The 25,450-nt window shown below is 36.2% G+C and overlaps 1 protein-coding gene across 1 annotated transcript in view; it reads left to right on the top strand.

Annotated features, from left to right (window-relative positions):
* Positions 1-23,496, top strand: part of Tbh (Tyramine beta hydroxylase) — a 98,290-nt gene extending 74,794 nt beyond the window's left edge. The window contains exons 5-7 of the mRNA XM_069820814.1: positions 15,050-15,232; positions 19,904-20,091; positions 23,201-23,496. Of these exons, the coding sequence (XP_069676915.1) occupies positions 15,050-15,232; positions 19,904-20,091; positions 23,201-23,435 (606 nt within the window). The 3' untranslated portion in view covers positions 23,436-23,496. The remainder of the gene's footprint in view (positions 1-15,049; positions 15,233-19,903; positions 20,092-23,200) is intronic.
* Positions 23,497-25,450: the final 1,954 nt, after the last annotated feature.

The raw sequence follows: 25,450 nt of genomic DNA, 5'->3' as shown, positions 1-25,450 counted from the left end.
TCGATTCAGATTGTCTTTTTCTAATTCAAAATTTGCCCATGAAAAAATCTAAATAGTGCGACATTTTATCAAAATGTGCTTGATCACCAGTGGCGTAGCGTCAATGCAAGCTAAAAAGCTAAGCTTCCCCAATTAATATTAATTTCATAATAAACCTGCAGTTTATGAACAAAATTATTTATTAATTTTAATAGAATTTATATTTAATGCGTTAAATATTGTGATGCGGCAGCTCAGGATGATTTGTGATGCAGCAGTAAACAAGAAGCCTGCACACATCAGCTTCCAAGCAAACTGGTTTCTTTCACTCATTGTTCTGTGTAACCCACCTCGCAAATTTTCCATCCTTTTCTAACTAAACTACCCTGGTCGCAAGGCTCACAAGAAGCTAGCTTTTACATTGTAAATAATGTAGTTTCAGAGTTATCCCTTTCGTGAGTTGTGTTCAGTTGAAGTGTTAGTGTGCACTGTGGCTGATATAATAAGTAATGAGTGAAATAACAGTTCCTGACACCGATTTACTTGAATTTTTAGGACAATTATATTATCAAGACTGACTTACGAACAAAAGTGCGATTTAAAAAACAAATGACCGTGTCTATTTGTTAGAGATATGAAATCATATTTTACTACGTACCATTTGAGGTCATGCCTTATTGGTGTTACTTACGAGGTTCAAACCAATCTTCGGACTGCTGACTTGACATTCACTACTATTTATTTTAAGACTATATTTTTGAAATACGTTTTCTCATATGTACAAGAAAAACAACTTGAGTTAGCTTCCCCTGCTCAAAATTTCATGCTACGCCACTGTTGATCACTCGCTCACACGTAGGCTACTACCTTATATTGAAACTGACCAATATGTTCTGACGATTCTAAATTCTGTTTATTACTAAGTGAGAAGAGTAAACGAATTACTAAGCATTGTTCCAGGTGTTCAAGGCTTCTATACTCTCAATATGTCGCTCATTTGCGATAAGAGAGGCATAACTCAAAATTTTTCATTTTTGAGATTCTTACAAAAATGAACTCCGAAAATAGTATATTTTTATCGTGAATAAGGACAAATGCATGATTACATTATTTTTTCCCCCAGATGGCAGATGTGTCTTTATTAAATTGTTTTAATCTAACAAAATCATTACAATAACAAAGACTTAATTTTAGTTGCTACGAAGCATTCAAACTGAAACATTTAAATCTTTTCATGAAGAGTGACAGAATTTGTGTTGCGTCTTTTCATTGAATAATTTTTTTTTTCAGTGGCAAGGAATTATTCTGCGTTGTGTCATTATTTTAGATAAGTAACAAATACTTATTTAACTTCCCTTATCATCAATAAGCTTACATTTAATATTGTGACGGTATTGATGATTAAAACTATTTTAATTTAATAATTATTTAATGTTATGTCTATCTATTTGAAAAGTATAATAACATTTTACCTTTATTTTTTAATAGGGTTCGTAATATTTTTACACGGAAATGAGTCCATTACGTTCCTCTCTAATTCTAAAGCTGTCAAAACAAACACTTTTAGAAAATGATGTCTGGCAGCCGGTTACTCAAACACAACTCGAAGGTTTGTTCAATAATATACCGCAGATTTGATCAAGATGAATAGTATTAATACCCTGATTAAAAATTTAAAAGAAATAACAGTGTCCCTGTAAATGAAATAAGTTTAAAATATGTAACATGAATAATGATCTGCCTGTTATTTACAGAAAGTAAGCAGGCTAGTGTAAATTATGCTGATGCAGATTCTACATAGTATGTTTTTAATTTAACATTTTTGACTTGAAAACAACTGATGTCACCTATTTCATTTGGCATGTGAGAGAAGCAGAAAGAGGTGTCAATGAAATAGGTATCTGTGTACTTAACGTCTTGAAGAAAAAAAAATGTCGGCTGAAGACATAAACATAATTTTCTATATTGATCATTGCTGAGGACTTCTGTTCTAAGGTTCATGATCCATCTGTACATGTTTACTGTATCCAAATTCCAAATCTGAAATACATTATCTATAAATTGTTGATAACTGGACACACTCAGGACGAAGACGATAGTGCCATTTCAATATCGAGGGCGAAGTAAAACGCGTGTTCAAAAGTGGTCCGATTTACACTCCACATCAATTTGTCTCTATTGTTAAACCTGCAAAGAAAACAGGACGGACCTACAAAACTAAAGAAATATCTCATAAGGGCCTTTTTCAATATCAAGAATCTAGGAACAAGTTACAAGAACGCAAATTACTTCAGGAACGCAAGGAAAATCAACGAAGTAAAGGTTTTGACAGTGCATCAAAGTCATCCATTGTCATTTTTCTACAAAACATTCTATTTCTACGAAGAATTTCAAGTATAGCTAAAAAAAAATGTTCTTCAAGAAGTAAAACCAAATCCGAGATTCCAGAATTGCCACAAATTTATAATGAAAAAATAGGTATAAGTGAGAGGAAAAAGGCAGATTTACTAGATCTGATTAAACCGAATCACATTCCAAGCTTCTATAAAGAATTCTTTGAATCTCTGAAAGTGTAGACAGGTGTTGTGAACTGTATTCAAAGTGTTGTGCTGTAATTCATATTTACTGGGCAATTTATTTCTAAAATAATTTTGTGTAAAGAATTTTAGATTTTGTATAATGCTTTCTCAATCTAGACTGTTGCTATTATATTATTTTTTCTAATATAATTCATAGTCGTGTATTTAAAAATAGTCTTTAAATTATACGGTTAATTATAAAGTATTATTTTCGTAAAAAGTTATTACATTCGTTTGTCAATACAATAACATTTTTGTTAAAATTTAAATTTATTAATGAATGTCACAGAGCATCCTTATAATATTATTGTGTAATGACATGCCAATAAATTAATCCATTGCATTACTTTATCGAAAAATTACTTTTCTACAAACACAATAATTGTGCAGTTATTGTACAATTGCAATAATTGTACAATTATTGTACGTCAGGTAAATATTCTCACTGTCATAACTCAAAACGGACACATATTTATTTAAAAAAAGAACACACAACTTAAAATAATTGTTGAAATTATTGAAATTAAATGATAATTATGGTACTGTACGCTACAACACTAGAAATATAATACATGTGTAAAATTGCATTCCGTTTGGAAAAAGCATGGGCCTACAATTTGATTTTTAAGAATATGAAAATTTTAAAATGCTTCTCCTGTAAAATTAACACTTTTTGAGTTGTGTCACTCTTATCGCAAATGAGCGATGTTATCTCGTTTTTCATTAGCCAATGAAATAGCTAGTTGGCTGATGACGCGCGAAGAGTCCATGCTGATTGGTTCTTTATTTTCAAATTGATCAGCGTGCATTATAAACATAATCGCCTCAAATAAAAACATTACAAGGAATATAAACCAAGTGTGTACGTATCATGGAATAAAATAAATACGTTGAAAGTGTTTATACCGTGTTTATAAAAGCTGCACTTACACTAGTCACTGCATTATTTTTCTGTATTTCTTAACAATTCGTCTGCTCTCAGTGTCTGCCGTCCGTTTTCGTCTGCTAGATTCCAGTCTTGTGTTCATATACTAGAGTCGTATAAAGAACCCTAGTTTTGACTGTACAATCAACAATAAAATTTCACGTGGAACGTTACGTACGAACATTGTCACATATTCTTTGGTTCTTTTTATAATATTCCGCCATTTTTAATCGTGTTCTTGCCATGAAACTCATTGTAGAATTTTTCAGCATTATTGAAACTACTTAGCCATGCTGGTGATGGCATGATTAAACCTTCAAAAGAAAGAATAATTTACTAAAATTTAAAGAGGGCCAAGATGGTGGTGTTTTTGTTTTAAATGTATGTTTATAAAAAATCTAACACTGATTGATTTTAATATCTCATTCTAAAGTTTGGAAAAAGGGGCATGTACCGGTAATGAAATGTCAACAACACGTTCATTTACAATAATCATTATAACTCAACAATGAATTGTCACTGGAGACTATTATGATTAACCCACTGATTACGCCATAATGACAAAATGTCATAAATCGTTAATATAAAATCAATATAATGAGAATTATAGTGAAAAATATCACTGGTATCAGTCGTTAACCCTCCACTCCTTTGGTATGCAACTGTTAGTATAAGTAGCATGATTAAAAAAGAAAGAAAATAATTTGTAGGTTAACATAGATGAACCTAATCTAATTATTATGCAAAGCTGGTATTAATGTAGGCTACTTATATAGGCCTATGTGATTTATTTAAACTTACCTGTAGGCTTTAACATTCTCGGTCGTTTCGGCTTTATTTTCATTCATGTTGCTCGAAAATCAGGAACAAAATCGTCATCTTTAAAATGATCAGAGCATACTCTGCTTGTATCAAGATTGAATTTATCCTGTCTTTTGCACGCAATGACCCATTTTTTTCTAATTCCTAAATCTTTAGGATTGGTAAAGAAAGACAACTCTTTATTTTTATCGTTAGAATTGTTGCATAGCGTAACAGCACACCTTTGACCTGGCATAATGCATTCAAAACAACATAAACAAGAAAAAACACGAGATACTGCTTTGAAGCATTTGAGGGCATTTGAGCTTTGGCGCGCTCAGCTATCTTGTGACGTCAGAATCGCTCTCCTTTCCCCGTCAATCCCCCGCCAACAAGCTCGATAATAATGCAACCTATGAGAAGTTTAGAAGCCTTGGCAGGTGTTCACTTTCATTAGAATTATCTCCAGGCAGAAAAACTGAACTTAACATTGTTGCAAGTCTTCACATTTCATTGATATAGTCTGCCTCAAAATAAAATGTACCATATCAAAGACTTCTTTTGTAAATAAAAAATGCGTTGTAAACAGACTTTCTGGATGGCATAATATTTATTTTTCAATCCCAAAATTTCGCGACACACCGGTTGGGAACCCCTGCGTTAGTCATTGAAAAGCTTTTCTTTTGCTGTAGATTTCTAAATTGAATTTAATGATATTAATTTGATCAATAACATTAAACTAATACGCCCTTCCACACATGCTATGAGTTTCAAATGTTGCAAAAAATCTGTCGGCTAAGATAACACTTTAAGGAAAAACAGGGATACAAAAAATGAGAGAATAAATAAAAAATTACATACCGTCGGTCCAATGCCAAAACAACGAATGTGCAAAACCTTACTTTTGAGATAAATGCATTTTAATATTCAAAGTGCTTGGAAAAATCAGGTTTTATAGTTACGTTTATGTTTTTACTGCCAAAATATGTAACTAATTATGCCATTTCTTAGGGTATACAAATTACCTCCTTTGTTTCATATTTTAGGGATACTTTAAGTAATTGTTCACATTAGTAGTTGGATTGAAGAATATTTGAAGTTCTGTTTGTAAACTTTATAAACTAATTGTGAAATTAATGGTTTACAGGCAGGGGCGGCTTTCGAAGGGGGGCTGCGGAGCTACAGCACCCCCAGACATTTGTGGCTCTTGTCTCGTTGTATGTTGTGAAATACATTTATTATACAATCTCTATTTAGCGGCTCGAATTTTTTTTTTAAATTTCGCTCTCATTGACATGCACGCAATCACTTCCTCCCCTAGTGCTGCCAGAGCGAACCGAGAGACAAGGACGGATTGATGAAGCCACTTCCTCCCCTGGAGCTGCCAGTATCGTCTCGGATGCTTTGCGCTTTGGTTTTACCCCTCCCCCTGCTGCCCTTCGCCATGAATCCAGAGTTTCCAGGCGCTGCAAAATTTGCAGCAGTTTGTCAGTAGCGCGCAGTTTTAAATACATTTTCTTGAATGTTGTGAGTATAACAAGTGCAACAATGTTTAATTCTGTACAATATTTACAGTCTATTCAGTTCAGTATCTTGACAATTCAGGAGAAATGTGAAATTAAGTGCCCATCAGTTGAATCTCATAATGGAAAGAGCCGCTAAACAAACTAGCCTACAAAGCTCGCATATTTTTTGCTAATTTATCCAGTATCCCTGCTTTCTTCTCTCGATCTCCACACAGCCTGTATTAGATTAATGTGTTCCAAAGACAATTCCATCAGCTGGGGCAATAAGATGCAGTTTTAAAATAAGAACAGTAAATGTTGTTCATGAGAAGAAGGATCCATTGGTAGAATATTTTCAATGGAATCTGAAACGTGTAACAACATCACAATAAATGAGGCAAGCGCCCTGGTGCGTACTCTTCAAGATTCTGAATTCAATTTATGGCTCAGTTTTTTCATTTATTCATGTATCATGTAGATATATTAGCCTATACAACCAGCCACAACATCGCCAGTTAGATATTTTTAAGGTTCAAATCTGTATATAAAAAAATTAAATTATGGTTTATTTCACGACACTCTCAACTGCAGGGGTTATATTAGCGTCGCCGGTGTGCCGGAATTTTGCCACGCAGGATTCTTTTAAATGACAGTAAATCTACTGAGATGAGCCTGTCTCATTTAAATGCCATCGATCTGGGCCGGGATCGAACCCGCAACCGACTATGCTACCGAGGCCGACTCTGCATATCAAGCTTTGTTAATGCTATACAGACAATACGAAACAGTGCACAGTTGAGCAGCGAGATCTGTGAAAATGAAATCTCTAAAAAGCGTCGTAAGGTCGAAGGGATTCAGACAAGGGTTGCGGCAGCCAAGGAAGTGTGTGACCTCATTTTCACACAAGTTAACACCCGATTCCAGTTCATAGATCATCTGATATTATCTTCTCTTCTATGTCAACAAAAATTTGAATGCTACAAAAGCTCATTTCCTGAAAATGACCTAAATGTATGTGTGAAGCTTTTTCCAATGTTCGATAAAGACAAACTGAAAACGGAACTCACTGTGTTGTATCAGAGACAAGAATTCAGAAATATCAGTGACTCAGTCAAGCTCTTGCAGTTTCTTCTATCTGAGAAGTTGCAGGCCTCATTTTCAGAAGTTGTGGAACTACTACTCATAGCTATCACCATACCAATGACAACTTCCGAACCAGAACGTTGCTTTTCGTGTCTGAAGAGAGTAAAATCCTATCTCAGAAATACGATGAGAGGAAAGAGACTGACCGCATTAATTAGCTATGTTTTCCATTGTAAAGACTATGTTAAACGACATATCGGATTTTAATATGCAGATGATTCAAAAGTTTGCAACCTACAAGACAAGGTGCATGGAACTAATCTTTGAATAATGTAAGTTGCATGGTTTTTTTTTTTTGGATGCAGCCCCCCTTAATTCAATATCCACGAGCCGCCACTGTTTACAGGTACTTTAAAGCATAATGGGGGACATATTTATTATGAAATTAATTTTATAGAAATTTTTGTCTTCATTCTTACTTTCTAAAGAATTCTGTTATTGGTATATACACTGGAACAAGTATTATTTTGTTCAAGAAAATATAAATTTTTATTAAACAAGATAATATTCTTCATATAAAGAAAAAAATCATAGTATTGAAAATACTGAGAAATATAAAAGAACACAATCACTATTCATACTTAAGAGTTCTCATTTGCGTAAGGCTTAAGCAAGTCATTATGAATGTTTCTATCGTATTTGAATGACTTGTAATATCCATGGTATCCCTCGGTATGGGCAAGATCCTCACCCATTACTTTGGGGTCCTGGGAATTTACTTCAGCAATGGACAGGTCTGCACTGTATAAGTTTGAGAGTGAACCCTCACTTGGTCTATCTCTTGGTCTCTTCAGATTGACTTGATGGAAATCAGATTTGGAATTATTTTTAAAAGTTGTTTGTCTTTGTTCTATTTTTAGACATTGCTAACAACAAACAATTCTTCATGGAATTTTTCCTTTTTAGTCTTTCTTACGAAAATGACTTAAAGCCGTTAAAGTCATCATGAAACATAGTTTTCACAAGAAACGGCGAAAATTTGTACAAGTGCCGTCCTTTTCACAGTCGTCGGGGACGGTCTACAGCATTGGTCGTCAGCACTCGCTGAAATGGGTATTGGGTATAGAGAGCAGGGAACCCTGCACGTCCGTGCATGCTTCGTGGGAGGGAGAGGGAGGAATCTGGCTTTAGCTGATGCGATCAGTGGAGACTAGAGTAGTAAGTACTATACACTTGTGAGTGGTTTGTGTACGTACACGATAGTAGAAAGTTCAAATAGTGATTTACGTAGATCTGCTTAACCCTTCATGGGAGGAGGCATTTTTTTTACAGACTTTGAAAATGCAGCAAGATGTTTAATTTGCAGTAAGGTACTCAATGTGATAAGAAAATATAATCTGCAGTGTCACTATGACAACTGTCATGCTAATGAATACGACAAATTAAAAGACGACGAAAGAATCGAAATGATGGAGCAGTTAAAAAACATCAATGTAAGACATGTATTATTATTATTATTATTATTATTATTATTATTATTATTATTATTAATAATTCCGATACTGATGTGCAGTTATCAGAGAACTTTCCCTAGGCCCGCAAAATACTGCATCGGACATCGTGTCTTGGACGAGACAAGTTTCGTCTCGGACAGTCTGATACTGAACAAGACTGTTTCGGTCTTTCTAGAACTGTCGACAGTCTCGAACAGTTCGCCACGACGTACGTAGTTTGTTTTCCATACATTGTTATTCTCAATTGCGACCTGATAGCAACCGACAAAATCGTAATAATGATCGATTATTTAACGCGTTTAAAAGAAGAAGATCCCATAAATTGAAATTTGTTAGATCCATCTTCCAAACCCAAACATTTATGTACTTGGTTTTATAAGTACATAAATTTCTTTCAAAATTCTTCCTCTGCTTTATATATTATGCTTCTCCTAATGATATATATATATATATATATATATATATATATTTTTTTTTCAAAATTGAGGGGCCGAGTCATATAAGAGTATAAACCACAATAATTAAAATATTTACATAAATTTAAATATTCTGCCGTGTGTGCTCATAAATTCCAAATTTTACACATTTTAAATATAACCTACCATTAGAATAATATGTCATAGAATTTAGTCCAGAGAAATTATTTCCTCACATTCCAGTGAAATATAAGGATTTGTGGCTTGTCTCCTCCTTTGACTGGACTCCACAATTTCGGAGGTGACTTTCTTTTTTTTAATTATTTGGCATTAAAAACGGAAATCCTGACTATTTATTAACTATGTAAAACATGCTTACTTAAATACACATGTGAAAATTGGATGCTTCATTACACTATTAGTACTATTGAATTCCACTTAGTTGCGTAATTTATGGTACGAACGAAAAGCCGCCACTGAAATATTGCTTACCCGTCCGCTCCCATAAGTGCACTAGAGCAGGTATGCTCATTCTCTGACTCCCGATTACGCAACCTTCGAATGTAGAGCGTTCTGTTCCTCGTTCGAAGCTCGACGGATGCCTGCGGAAGGCAGTTCAAGTACTTATTAAACGTACGAACAGTGCGGGACAATGACACAGTCAAAACGTTCAGTAAGCAAACAATAATTCCGTACAGTGTGGGAGGAAGATTATTTTTGTTGTGAAAACGTAAAGTGTTTACTATGTTGTAAGATATTGTCAGGAATACTACTGAGCAACATAAAACATTATACGCTCTGCCATCCAGAACATGCCGAAGTGACAGGGAAGCTGTTTTCTGTAATATGTGTTCATATATCAACATTATTATTATCATTATTATTATTATTATTTTTATTTTTATTAGTATTATTACTAGTACAATTATTGTTATTGTGGTGATTTTATTCCAACAGAAATACATGTTATGATAAAATAATTTTTCAGGGGTGCAACGTGCACTACAGTTTCAAGAAATGAAAAGACTTCATGAAAGGCCAAACATTGAAGAGAGTCGAATAATTCAGAGTCTACGTTTGGGAGCAAGTTATGTAGTATGTTGGGAATTAGCTAAGGCATTAAAAACCCTTCACGGATGGTGAACTTGTAAAGAAATATATGGTGCCTGAACAAAATATAGTTAATTACATCTCTGTACTGGAACAGCTCAAATGTGAATTCACAGAACATAAATTTAATGATTTTAGACGTATGGAAAGTGATATTAATCTTTTTGTTACTCCTTTCATAGTAAATTGAGTACAATCCATGAGAGTGCAGTTCCAGGACGAGTTAATTGATTTACAAAGTCACGTAGAATTCAGAACTAAATGCGGAGAATATGACTTGCCAAGCATAGAAGTATTCAAAAATAAACAAAACACAATAGGCCCTGTCCAAAGATGTGCTCATTCGCTGTCACTCGAAATATGTGTGCAAACAATTATTTTCGAGAATGAAGGTTGCTAAATCCAAAAATCCAAATATAGATCCCGATTAACAGATGAGAATCTTTTGTGCATTGCAGTAAATTCGTTGGAAATAGATTTCCGATTACTTGCAGAAAAGAATAGGCCTACACATGTTGAATGTGGAATATGAAAATAACATTATCTATGATATAATAGTATCATAACTGTATAAAATATAATAAATAATGTAATAACTGAATATTTCCTTTTTCAAATTCAGTTTATTATCCGTATTTGTAAGACAGTGAGAGCGATGCCACGGGCGGTGCTGCAATGTAGTTGCGGAGCCCAGTTCCTACACTGTGTGTTATGCAGTGCAGCATCATCCGTGTAATCGGCGCTTTTACAATTTTGAGCATACCTGCACTAGAGGACTCGAGGGTAAAAGACCCTAGCCCGAGCGTGCACTCCCTTGACGACCGCTGATCTACAGGATCAAAAAATGTCCATACAACATAGCGTCAAAACTCGATAGTTTTCCCAGAAAAAAATTCTTTCCTTATTTTATTCGCGTTATAGGCCTATTGCTTATATCGTTACTAAAATTACGAAAAGAATTTCATCAGTAGATATATCTAGCAAAGAGTTAATATTAATTTAAATAAATATTTGTGTGCTCTATTACGTTTTCGTGAAATTAAATAATAACGCACACTTAAATTTGTTAATATTCTGGCGTGAGAGACGTGGCAACGTTCAGCAGGTAGTAGGCTACTCTGGACAGACGTAAGTACGAATCGGCTGAGTTCAAGCTCCCTGTCCATAGCTCTACTACCGAGCGGATGACAGTTTAGTACAGGGTATTCGATAAAGAACTTACAATGTAATTCACAGTTTAGGAATATCATATGTTATTAATTTATGGGGAAAGTCGTTGTAATTCAAGCGAGGCAAGAAAGATGTATCGTCAACGTTTTCCTCAAAGAAGGTTACCTAATCGGCGAACTTTTGTAGCAGTTTATCAACGATTATTAGAAACTAGAAGTCTCTTACCCCGTTTCGAAAATCACACAACCAGAAATTTGTTTAAAAAGATACTGCTTTACGAAAGCGAGAGAGATTAAAATGTTGCATTAGAAAAAAAGTTCGTGTGATTTTGTACAGAAAACCATTATTGTTTATTTTTTAAACCTACAATTAAAAATGGAGCATGTAAATTTACCATAATGTTCTATTAATGAGATTGAAAGTTTCTATTTGCTGCTCGTTTTATGTAAACAACAGTATTGCCATGGTTAGCTCCTGCATTAGAAAAGAGCATCCGTTTTCTATCGATATGTCTGTACCTGCTTGAGCTGTATTGTGTACAGTTGTCAAAAGAAAAAAGTGGCCGCTCTCCAGAAGCAAAGTTCCCTTCGGGTATCTTCGCTACAATTCGGAGAAAGGCGATGTTACATTTGTTGTACCACGTTGCCTGATATCTACAGTTATAATTCAAGTATTATTTGTGTTACTTAATAGCGTAATGGTAGCGTTCCAGCCTATGTGTGAGGTCCTACGTTCGAATACAACCTAGTGCGTTTTTATGTTCTTTTTTGTTTTGTTTTTAAGACAGAGATACAAAACATACATAATTGCTCCTTTTCCTTTTATGGTTGTTTTAGTAACTAACATCATGTTCATGAATGTATTCTGCCATGACTTTATCATTATTTATTATGACATTATGGCTGCAAATGAAAAGAAAAAAACGATTTGCTTCTCAACAAAAATCTGTTTCGTGACATATACAAAACAAACTTACTGGCGTCTGCCTTAGAACATTAAAAAAATTAATCATTCAAAAAACAAAACAAAAAGCCACGATTCAATATATTTAGACACTTCCCCACATCTCGATTACATCTTGCAGTCGAGTGAGCATGGAATCGACTAGAATCTTTTCAAATAGCGACTGTTCTCAGCCACGACATTCCAAGCAACCTGGACATACATAAGTGTTCTGCCCATGAGCAGGTCTTTCAATGCAAACCCAACAGTCTCCAATCTTTCCTATTTTCTGCCTTCCTCTTAGTCTCAGCACATAATCCACATATCTTAATGTCGTCTAATATTTGATATCTTCTTCTGAACCGAACTCTTCTCCCGTTCACCATTTCTTCCAGTGCATCCCACAGTAGGCAGTTTCTTCTCAACCAGTGACCCAACCAATTCCTTTTTCTTTTTCTAATCAGTTTCACCATCATTCTTTCTTCATTCACTTTTTCCAACACAACTTCATTTCTTATTCTGTCTGTTCACTTCACACGTTCCATTTTTCTCCACATTCACATTTCAAATGCTTCTATTCGTTTCTCTTCATTTCATCGTAATGTCCACGTTTTTTCCCCATACAGTGCCACACTCGACACAAAACACTTCACTAGTCTCTTCCTTAGTTCTTTTTCCAGAGGTTCGCAGAAGTTGCTCCTTTTTCTGTTAAAAGCTTCCTTTGCTCATCTTTGCAGTTTTTCTTGGGAAGGATAAATGCGCTAACTTCCCATTGATTTCCGCACACCACTGTCTCTTTCGAATCTTAATAGATCCCAGGGGCCCAAGCGTGGCGGTGAGAGAGTGGATTTGACTAATTGGGCCCTTCGGACTTCACCGAAATTCACCGCAAGGGTTAAATATTAGTTATATCAGGATTTTTGACCTGATCAGAACCGGGAAATCCCAATTAGCCTTTGCCCCCCCGCATCCTGGACGAACTTCTACGAATCATCAGAAAATCTTGGAGGGGGATTGGGCCACTTTTTTCGTAAACGTTTCTTTACTTGTGCCCTCGTAGTTCAGTCGGAAGAACGTTGAAGTTTAGATGTAAACGTCTCAGTTTCAATTTCTCGTCACTGCTTCTCATGTTATTGTGTTTGAAGATAGTATAATATAATAATATAAAAAAAACTAACACCAGTATTATGCAACTGTATTGTTCCAAACCTAATATTAAATTTATGTTATTTATGTCGCTAAAGAACGATAACAGAATATAAATGATAACTTGAATATTATTTATATCGCTAACAACGATAACAGAATATAAATAACTTCAATGTTATTTATACAGGATCACTAAAGAACGATAACAATATAAATGATAAATATCGGTTTGTTTAATGAATATAAGATATTATATAATATATAATTAATTATTTAAATAAAATAATCTATTTTACAAAGAAAATGGTTATTTATATTACAATTCTTACGTCTATAAAATCAGAGTATTTATATCGCGAAAGAACAATAACAGAATATAAATAACTTGAATATTATTTATATCACTAAAGAACGATAACAGAATATAAATTATAATTTGGATATTATTTATATCGCTAAAGAACGGTAACAGAATATAAAGAATATCATTTATATCGCTAAACAATGATAACAGATTACAAATGATGACTTGAATATTATTTATATCACTAAAGAACGATAGCAGAATATAAAAAATTATAACGTGAATATTATTTATATCGCTAAAAGAACGATAACAAAATATAAATAACTTGAATATTATTTATATCGATAATGAACGATAAAAGAATATAAATGTTAACTTGAATATTATTTGTAACACTAAAGAACAATAACAGAATACAAAATATAATTTGAATATTATTTATATCACTAAAGAACGATAAAAAAAATAAAATGAAAACTCGAACAAGGCCCGAACTCACACTCTTCGAATCATTAAGCGAGCACTCTACCGCTCGTCTATGAGACGCAGATATGGAATAATTCTATACTTCCGGAACTGCTTCTGCAAGGACATGCATCGTGTAACATCGCCATGACCCGAAGTGGACTTAGAAAATTTTTGCTGTTCACGAGTGCGGCCACTCTTTTTTTTTTTTTTTGACAACTGTACTTCTAAACCCACTCTTCTGCGCTTGAACTGTACTGTATACTTTAAATCCCTTCCTCCCCAACCAGCAACGTTGCAAAACTTCTAATATTGTAAACTTTAATAATAATTAGTTGAATATTACAATTAGAAAAAAAAATGCAAGGACATTTTTTCTTCCTTAGGACATGAATAATCGTCAGTTAAAATAATGGGTATAACCCCTTACACTCTGTATATTGTTAAACTGGCAAACATTCCAAGTTCATTGAAGTAAATTGTCCAGGAGAGCAAGAAAATTACATATACTTGCAATATAAGAATAGTGAAATAAATATTTTGTATGATTCAAAAACACAGCCTTAGAGTAAGACTTCGGATATTCTTTTTATAGGATGGTACCCTATGCAAAACACAACATAGGCCAATATCAGGTAAAATGTCAAATTCGGTAAATTTTGGACTTGGAATTTTTTTTTATTTTAATAGGTTATTTTACGACGCTTTGGTTATTTAGCGTCTGAATGAGATGAAGGTGATAATGCCGGTGAAATGAGTCCGGGGTCCAGCACCGAAAGTTACCCAGCATTTGCTCATATTGGGTTGAGGGAAAACCCCGAAAAAACCTCAACCAGGTAACTTGCCCCGACCGGGAATCCAACCCGGGCCATTTGGTTTCGCGGCCAGACGCGCTGACCGTTACTCCACAGGTCTGGACGGACTTGGGATATTTTTAAATTCATATCTTCAATTATAGGCCTATTCCTGCTTTAGCTTATCTGTAATTTGAAGCATATAACATAGGCCGCTTAAAGAACAAGTGATGCATGATGACCAGAATGCGCTATACAGTATTGTTCAAATTGTTTTTTCTGACTCTCAAATCTGATACATGATTCACAGGCAGTGCCAACGGAAGGCATACTCATTTTCGGCTCCCAGCTGCACACACACCTGACAGGCATCCGAGTGTTCACACGACACATCAGAGATGGTCGCGAGTTGCCGGAGCTGAATAGAGACAATCACTACAGCCCTCACTTCCAGGAGATACGCCCCCTCAAACGCCAAGTACGTTTACTGCCGGTAAGTGGTTATTCATAATCATCAATAACAGTCCTGTATAAGGCCTGATTCACAATAAACCGGAAACGGAAGCGAGAACGAGAACGATAAAATTGTTAAAATAAGTAGATCTAAATGTGAGCATTCACTATTAATGAGAAGCTTGTCGGAGTCCAGGAACGGAACGGTTCCGATCACAGCCTACTAAATTCTTTCTGTTATCATAAAGCTATTTGGTCGTCGTATGGGAAGCCCTATACTGCACACAATGGGTAAAGGACGGCTAAAAGGTATAGCCATATTGCGCACAAATGAATTATTTGTACCTGTGGTAACTGTGAACATTGCGCACAAGGGGAAAGGTCGATTAAAAGATACAGCCATATTGCGCACACATGAAATATTTGTATCTGTGGTAACTGAACATTGCGCACACGTAGAGCTTTTATAGTCAAGTTCACTGGAATAATGAAATGCAATTTTCCTTCACACTTTCAGATTCCTAGGCTTAGGACTAGCGAAATAATATCAGAATATAACGCTAATATGTTTTGATATTACTTCGGCAGTTTAAAAATTGCTTATGTATTGTTTTAAAGTGAATTAAATTTCAAATAAGTTTACGACATTGAGGTGTTTGATTCTATTATCACTATTTACTGCAGTGGAGCAGCCCGGTTAAGGAAATCAAAGCGAGCTATTTGTCCCAGTTGATAGAGTTGGACAATTTTAGTAAGGAGTTCTGTCTTTTGAGGTGTTTACGGTTATTTTTATTATATTTGTTGCTTGCTGTTGCTGTTGATTGACATCTGTATATACCTATGTTTGGATGTTTTTTAAAACGTCAATAAAACAAAAATATTTGGATGTGAATTATTGAACTGCTTACCTAATGTACTGTGGAAAGCTTCGTAGACGTTTGCTGTCAGATCTGATGATAGGTCCTGAGTTACTCACATGGCCGGTGGAAAAGTCCTTTGGAGTCGATATAATTCTCCCTTAAAATCGGCGAATGGAGTAGCTGCTTCTGATAGCTCTGACATCAAGTCTTCTGCAAATGCATCTTGTACCTCGCTAGAAGGCAACAAACACAATCCGAAAAATAAATGCAGGCATTTTTTTGTCTTTGTAATACGAAGCTAACCTGACATTCTGTATATGCCCCCACTAAACTTCAGTTAAATGGGACCTGCACGCCACGATGGTCGCGTTTTATCCAAATTTGTTTCACTAAATTTTGCACGGCTATTTAAAAATCAACCACTACCTTTTCATGACAATGTTTCGCCAGCTAGGGCACACTTATAAATTATATAACACAAAACAATCTCATAAGTGATTTGTTTTTTGTCGGGTATCAAACAAAATATCAATGGTATGCAGTTACCATTCTCAATCCCGTGTATTGTGAATAGTTGTAAGAAATTTCTGGCACAAAATTGATATGTTACATCCATAAAAATACTTTTGCTTTGAACTAAATAGCTATCTTAGATTTGTTTCACAGCCAAAATATTATAACATTATTTATGCAATCGTTCACCAATAAAAACTGTTCGGATTTATTTGTCACAACAGAAATTTCATTGATCGCGGCATGTACTTCATTACGGCCTTTAGGTAATGGTGGAAGGACACTTCTCCTAGTTCTACCAACTGATTTTCGTGCACAAAATATGACATCGTCTTTTGTCAGTTTACTACAAATTTCACCAGAAATATAAGAATTTCATTTCTCACCAGCTTTGAAGGTCTAACAGATATACATCCGTGGCCTTGCGTTTAACACTATTCGATAAAACGTGCCTAGGCAAATGTTCACTATTGCCGTGATTACGCTCCCCTACAGATTCTAAAAACTCACCATGCTCGTCAGTAAACATGCGTGCAATACAATTCTTTACCGACACTTCCACTGTTTTCCTTTCCCAGTCAATCTTATATATCGAAATTTAAAACCGTTGCGAACCAATAAATTATTACCTTTTTCACTTAGCACTGAGAACATCACACTGCACTGCTGCTCCACTGTTTACTTTATAAGGACGAATGACACCACGCACTACTGCTGCTGCGCTGGGCATGTCAGAGTGCCACAGTTATACTATCTGGTGGCAGTGTGCGCAATATAACTATGCAACCGCGATGTTTAAAATAACCGTGTTCGCAATGTGGCAATTTAAAAAGGTCATTGTGCGCAATGTGCCCACTCCCCGTCGTATATTTTGTAGGAAGGAGGCCGTGACAATTTCTTCATCCATCGTTTCTAACTAACCCAGAAATTCAGTAGAAACACTTTGAATATGCTCTGTGTATATGTAACCAGACTGTTGCACGTGAATTGAATTCAAATATTCCGTGTCATAAAGTCGGTTAGCCTGTGTTTATAAAGGCTGGTTTGTACTCATGAGAAAGCGCTATTGGTCAGTTTTACAAAAACATCAGAATGTGTAATATCAGCTTTACATATTTTTATTGACATACATGTCGATATGCATAATCGTTTCCGTTCTCGGTTTATTGTGAATAAAAAATCTATACGGAGTTCTATGTCCCGAAGGAGATGATTTAGTTCATTTCGAGCCATTATTTTAGGAAGTCTTATCTTTATAAGAAATATCTCGTTGGTTGCTAAATAGGGCATATTAGTAAATTCTGTAATTGTGTAATAACTGATTTATAAATGTGTACACTGTACGCCGTAACTCACGACACCATAGAATTCGTTCGATGATCGCCGAACAGTTTAGATCAATAAATTTTCAAGTGTTCGAAGAAGTTCACGGACTGGCAGGCAATGGCAGTACAAAAAGAATAGACATGATTGCCATCCCACCAAATAACAACAATGGCTACATCATCGATCCCACCGTTAGATTTGAAAAACAAAAGAGCCAACCTGAAGATGTAAATAGGGGAAAAAACGACACCTTTGTACGTACCGTCCCATATTTCATGGACAAAATATACGGTCTACAACAAATTGAAGTAATAGGCCTTATGGTTGGAGCGCGCGGAACTATTCCGGGTTTCTTCTTCCAGACCTGGCAACGTTTCAGCCTACAGAGGAAGGCAATTGACGACATCGTCCTTGCAGCTCTGAGAGGATCAATATTTCTACTCCGAAGCCATCTCTACGGTCAACAGTAAACTTCAGATAATTAATTATTTATTCAATCATTTCTTGTCATTGTTGTGTGACTCCATTAAACTTAAACATATATATATGTTATTTATACTTTCAACTGCCTATTGCACAATATGCTTTGTCTTTGTGGCAGCCTGTTAATACAGGGAGCTGTTATCGTTTAGAATTTAGATAAATATATAAATATATGTATATTTCTTACTATGTGATTACACTATGTGTTTATCGACATAGATACATATAAATATAAATAATATATAAAATATAAATAAATATCATCTCGAGAAAAATCGTGAAATTCGAGCAAAAAAGCTACGCAAAATCGAAATGAGAACTAATCCACCAAAATGAAGGTCTTTTTCGTTTTTAGCACCCCGAAATTAGTAAGAAATGACTAATTTCATCTCCGATACATTTTGGTTGTTGACTAGTGTAAGTGGTTATTGGGAAAGACTCTTTGTTACCTTGCACAAAGTATTTCCTGTGCATTTGAAGTCAAGCTTTCTATGTATGGACATAATTTTTAAATTCAATATCAAATCAATACATTAAACCTTATGAAAATGGATCGAAGCTTCATGCAATAAGAGGTATATTATTTCCCAATATCCAATGCAAGAAACTGTGTCATGTATTTGTCATTATGTCCTGAAACTTTGGCAGAAGACATGTTTTCTCACAAGCGTGTGTTCTAACACAGAACACAAGGGATTCATAATAACAATAAGATTGAAATCAAATGAAATCAGCTGATTAGGCCTATTCATTTTACACATACACTAATTTATTTAATACAAAAACCATACAAGAAAAGAGAAGAACTTTCAGAGCTCAGTCACGGAGAATGAAATTTAAAACTTTCGGGACTCATCTCCGGCGGGTCATGGTCGAATTTAAACACAGCTAAAGAACCAACTAATAGGCCTATGAACTATGAATTGCGTTTTGCACACATCCACGACATATTTAATAATTCATCCATTAATTACTCAATTAATAACTAGAGAAAAAACCATATGTGTTAATTTGGAGAGACGGAATTTCTACTTTTCAGCATAATACATTCAACATTAATATAAATAAAAAAAAAAGTGTCTGCCTGAGTAGCGTAGTCGGTATAGAGCTGGCCTTCTGTGATCGAGGTTGCGGGTTTGATCCCGGCCCAGGTCGGTGGCATTTAAGTGTGCTTAAAAATGACAGGCTTATGTCAGTAGATTCACTGGCACGTAAAAGAACTCCTGCGGAACAAAATTCCGGCACACCGGCGACGCTGATATAATGTCGGCAGTTGCGAACTCGTTAAATAAACAGATTTTTTAAAATAAAATTTTCATCAAGTAGTAGACCCGTAACATGCGTTACTTCAATTCATGAATTACAGAAAACGCTCCTGTCACACATTTGGAATGTAGGCCTTTGTCAATAATAATTAATACGAGTAACAATAATCTAATACAATGATAATAATATTAAGACTCGTAGTGTAAAGTGAAAAAGACAAAATATATCGCATACTTTAAACTGTGCTGGTGCTTGTTTCATAGGGTGATGCTCTGATCACCACGTGCTGGTACAAGACAACAGATCGTGACAACATCACACTGGGCGGATTTGCCATCAGTGACGAGATGTGCGTTAATTACATTCACTACTACCCCAAGATCGACCTCGAAGTGTGCAAGAGCTCCATCAGCTCTGAGAGCTTGCAGTCTTACTTCAGGTTCCTCCACGAGTAAGTATTGTGCTATATCCACCGTTGTGGCTGAGAGATTAGCGAGTCTCCGGGGTCGATCTCCGGTAGAGACGAGTTGCCTGGGTGAGGTTTCTTTGGGGTTTTTCCCTCATTCCTATGGATGAATATCAGGTAACTTTATTAGGCGATTGGAACCCCACTCATTTTTCCCACTTCCTTTCCTCCCCTATCATCCTTTCATTCATCATCCCGTTACTTCTTCTGGTTTTCAGATCGTTCTACAGGCGGCCCTCCGAAGCTGCTGGCTCTCTCCACCGGCCTCCGTGGATTGTATTCTAGTGATGATGGATAGCTTCTGCAACGGAACCCGGGGCAGACCTCTGGAGAGGACTTCCGCCTCGGACCGTTAAGGAAGCCTTGGGGGGGAGGGCTGCCGAAGCAGGAATGGTACATGGACTCTGATGGCTGTAGGGATCGGTGTTAAGGGGGTCAAGTGGTTAGGTCGGTGCGCGTAGAGGGTCAGTGGGCACGCAACTCATCCCATATCGGGGGGTGTACAATAGACCTCAGGTCGTAGTGCGTTGGATGTTTCCTCCATCCCTCCTAACAAGGAAAAAAAAAGTATTGTGCTATGAAAAGCGGGAAAAAAATGAAATTGACCTTAATGTGGAAAAAATCAGTTGTGGATTGTTACAATGATGGATTCCATTGCTGGTAAAAAAGTAATTCAAAGCAAAACGTGGAGTTTATCAAACAGAGCTGCTTGTAACGACCTCAACGAGTAGGATATCTTCTTCACTTTTGTACACTTGAAAATATTAGATCCAATCTTACAAATGTTATTTAATAGAAGAACTCCACTCTGAACCTCTTCTAAATTATCTTGTTCTATGCAATAATTTCCAAATCTCGTTGTGCGCACCAAACGAGTGCATATTAAAGTCGGATATGTTTTCTTATTAGAGATCATTACATAATTTACTTTATGCTTTTGCATAAAGTTACCAAGTACGTAATATATCAGACCATTTTCAACTGCTCACTGTATTTATGGGTCATCAAACAGCCAAAGTCTAGTGAAACTGAGTCTTATACTAGCACAACCAGTTAAAAAAAAAACGTGTTTGAAAAAGTGACTTTCTGGCATAATGTTTCTCTAATAAATCTGTCATAGAGTAAGAGAGAACCGAGTATGTTTTTTTATGGTGAAGTATTTTATCTGATTTTTAACAACGCTGTATAAACTTCTAAGTTATTTATCGCCGATGGAATTGGTGATAGCGAAATGAAGCCGAGGATTCGCCATGGATTATCTCATATTCGTCTTACGACTGGGGAAAAAACTCTGTAAACCTCAACCAGGTAATCAGCTCAGGCAGGAATCGAACCTACGCCCAAGTGCAGCTCCGGAACAGCAACCAATCGCCTCTGTCGACTGAGCTACGCCGGTGACTGAGGTATTTTGTAAAGAAACTTGCAAATATACATGCCAATAAACCATGGATATCTTGAAGTTAGTATATCTCGGTAGCGCAGTTAGTATAACTCTGGAACGCTGGCCTTCTGTGCTCGAGGTTGCGGGTTCGATCCCCGCCCAGGTCGATGGCATTTAAGTGTGCTTAAATACGACAGGCTCATGTCAGTAGATTTACTGGCATGTAAAAAAACTCCTGCGGGACAAAATTCCGGCATACCGGAGACGCTGATATAACCTCGGCAGTTGCGAGCGTCGTTAAATAAACCATAATTTAATTTTCTTGAAGTAGGCCTAAATCATATCAGTGTTTTCAAACCAAATGTAACGAAACTAAGTCGACCGTCCAGTTACCAGCTCAAATATGTTCATTTAACTTCTTTGTTGGTTCCCTACTTCATCGCTAAAAATAACAACCTCAATAACATCAATGGGCAGCTGTAAATAGTGCGAAATTACGCATGATTAAATGTAATTGCTCTTATGTCAATTCCCCTCTCCAAAGAAAACAATCAATGCATTGAATCAATGGCAGATGACGTTGTGGAACAACTGATGATCAGAATCAAATCTAGTTAGTCTTTATCTTCAAACCGAAGAATCAATAGGGTGCTGCAGGATTAGCCAAGATTTGGATTAGTGGAGTACTGTGTCGAAATTAACAGACTTATGTGTGTAGCTACTACTCTACATAGGTAAATAGATGTACAGTATTTAAAGCAATGACTATTTTACGAAAGAAAAGTAAATCGTGAACGAACTGCATATACTAGACGGTGTAGAAACTAGGGCAGGAAAGACTTGACGGTGGACTAGGACAGATAAATTGCTCCCCAAGTCGACTTCATTCACTGTATCATTCATAGAAATGCTCTAGCTAATATATCTAGTTCAAAAGTACGACAACTCAAAAAAACAAGTTTTGAGATATCTTCAGTTGAAAGTTCCAAATAAATCACTTAGAAAGGGTCAGAGTTCTGGTTCATAACCACGACAATTAGAAATGAGTCAGTATTCAGGACGAGTTTATCACAATCTTCCAGTTCATTATGTACTAAAAATGAATTAGTAAAGTCCATAGTTATAATTATTTCTAAAGCAGTTTATTTAGTTATTTTTTTTTCTTTTTGGTTGTAAATATGACTTATCTCAATACTAAATCGGAAAGAGCTCCGAAAGGGACTTTCAGTAGTATAAATAATTAAAAAATGGCATTTTTTGAGTTGTCACACTTTTGAACTGGACGATCGATATTATACTCGTATATATATGCCACAGGCGTGGCTCAATCGGTTAAGGCGCTTGCCTGCCGATCTTAAGTTGCGCTTGGGCTGATTACCTGGTTGGGTTTTTTCCAAGGTTTTCTCCAACCAGGTAATCTATGGCGAATTCTCGGCCTCATCTCGCCAAGTACCATCTCGCTATCACCAATCTCATCGATGCCAAATAACCTCTTAGTTGATACAGCGTCGTTAAATAACTACCTAAAAAAATAATATATTTTTGTGTCATTTCATGTCTACGTTATTCTCAGTCAGTCACAGGTTATTTTTGACGCTCTCTTTTAAAGAGTATAAACGGTGTTCTCCGACTAACAAAACTTTGAATGTTTGATTCGATATAAATTCGGAGATTATTTCCGTCACTATATCACTACACGTTTCTATGTTACAGGTGGGAAGGGCAGGCCACTGAGCCAGAACTGGGCATCTCTGACAACTACAAAGCCGTGCAGTGGTCGCCCATGCGCGCTCATGTCCTGCAGGAACTGTACCACGAGACACCATTGTCCATGCAGTGCAACCAGTCTACGGGGGAAAGGTTTCCGGGCTACTGGGAGAACATGCCCATCACGCCAGTGCTATTCCCACTACCACCCCAGCCCAGAGATTGCTCCAAACAGCATTAAGGACCTTTTCCATATAGTCATAACTAGATATGTACATTTTAAATAAACGTCTTAAACAGCAGCTCAGAACATGTATGATCAGTCATTGCTGTTCCTTGTTTCCAATAGCACTCTACAAGGTATTGTTGACAATATGCAATTAATAATAAATTATGAATTTGCATCTTTATTTTCAATTGTCTTTCTTTAGTTTACAAAGGAATCAGGCTCATCGTTTTAAGTCATAACTGTAGGTTTCGAGACTTCGGACCCAATAGAGTAGTTCAGTGGGAAATCCGCATAACGGCGTACTGAGTATAATGGTAAAGCGTACAGTGGGTGGGGGTACTGTAGAATGAATGCCAACAAATAGGCAAAGAAAAACGCTCTGGATTTGAAGGTTCTGACAAATAATTTGGTTTTCATACAAACCTATATTCAAACTATGTCTGAAACTATAACCGGTTAGAAAAGTCAGAGCAAGAGATGCTGGAAGCCCTCAAATTAGTTAAATAAATGACACAGAGAATTAATGAGACACTAAGTACATCGATTACTGAACGCGTAAAACAGAAGTGGAAATCAATTGTATGTAAAAATAACAGATATGGAACATTATGTAATATAAACAGCAAATTGGTGGACATAGAGTCATCCGAGAATAAAGGACTGTCTCTTCGAGACTGCAATGATGTTAATGTTAATGTTATGTTTTATTTAACGACGCTCGCAACTGCAGAGGTTATATCAGCGTCGCCGGATGTGCCGGAATTTTGTCCCGCAGGAGTTCTTTTAAATGCCAATAAATCTACGGACATGAGCCACTTGCATTTAAACACACTTAAATGCCATCGACCTGACCCGGGATCGAACCCGCATCCTTGGGCATAGAAGGCCAGCGCTATTCCAACTCGCCAACCAGGTCGACTGCAATGATGTTAGGTTTTTTCGTTTTGCTCCTATCAAGATATCCTGCCTAGGACTCGCGTTACGGAATGCGCGCTGGTTCGAGTCCTCATGGGGGAAGAAATTTTCTAATGAAATTTCGGCCAGTGTATGGGACCGGTGGCCACCCCGCATCGTGATGCACTTGGGGAGCTGCGATAGGTAGAGAAATCCGGTTGCGAAAGCCAGCTATAATGGCTGGGGGGATCATCGTGCTAACCACACGATACCTCCATTCTGGTTGGATGATCGTCCACCTCTGCTTCGGCATGTGGGCGTGAGGCCAGCAGCCAGCTGGTCGGTCTGGGCCCTTCACGGGCTGTAGCACCACTGATTATTATTATTATTATTATTATTATTATTATTATTATTATTATTATTATTATTATTATTATTATTATTATTTTATCCAATGCCTTCTGTGTGTATCTATTTCACCGCCTGCTCAAACGCATCCATGCTTGCTTATACTGCCTCTCATTCAATGGTGAAACATGTAACCTGACCTATCTAAAGCACTGTATCTCCCAACGAGTTAGAAAGATCTCTCTTCTAACTCGTTGGTATTTCCTGAGCAGACCAATCCGCCATGTTGAATCCCAAGCGAGTAATGTGATGTGATGTCTGTAAGGTGGAAACAAAAATACGAAAAGTAAAAGATCTGACATGTGGATGCATTTTAGTTTTTAACATTGAACTGTATTATTAATTTTACGCAATACTTGGTGTATGCCTCCAAAATTATACAAATAATAGTGGGCAAGGAGTCTATAAATTCTTTGGCTCATAAATTTATATCTCAAGGATTGGACACCAATAATAAATAATTACCTTTGTAATTTAAGTATGATTCAATATAGTTTATGGTGGAATATTCCAAGAAATGAAATGTGATTTCAATATTTGCATTCAGTACTCATCAGGGGATTCTAACTGCATTCATTGAAACATTTTATGCAGACTACACTACACCATATAGACAGTTTAATTCATTCATTGTTGTCAATGGTAGCCCAGTGGTCAAAATGCTGGTCTTCAAGCTGGAAATTCGAGGGTTCGAGTCTCCATGTGTAGTTCTTTTTTTTTTTTTT

The sequence above is a fragment of the Periplaneta americana genome, chromosome 3, assembly GCF_040183065.1.
Source record: "Periplaneta americana isolate PAMFEO1 chromosome 3, P.americana_PAMFEO1_priV1, whole genome shotgun sequence".
NCBI lineage: Eukaryota > Metazoa > Arthropoda > Insecta > Blattodea > Blattidae > Periplaneta > Periplaneta americana.
The sequence above is the reverse complement of the archived record's forward strand: the minus strand, read 5'-3'. Positions and strand labels throughout refer to the sequence as shown.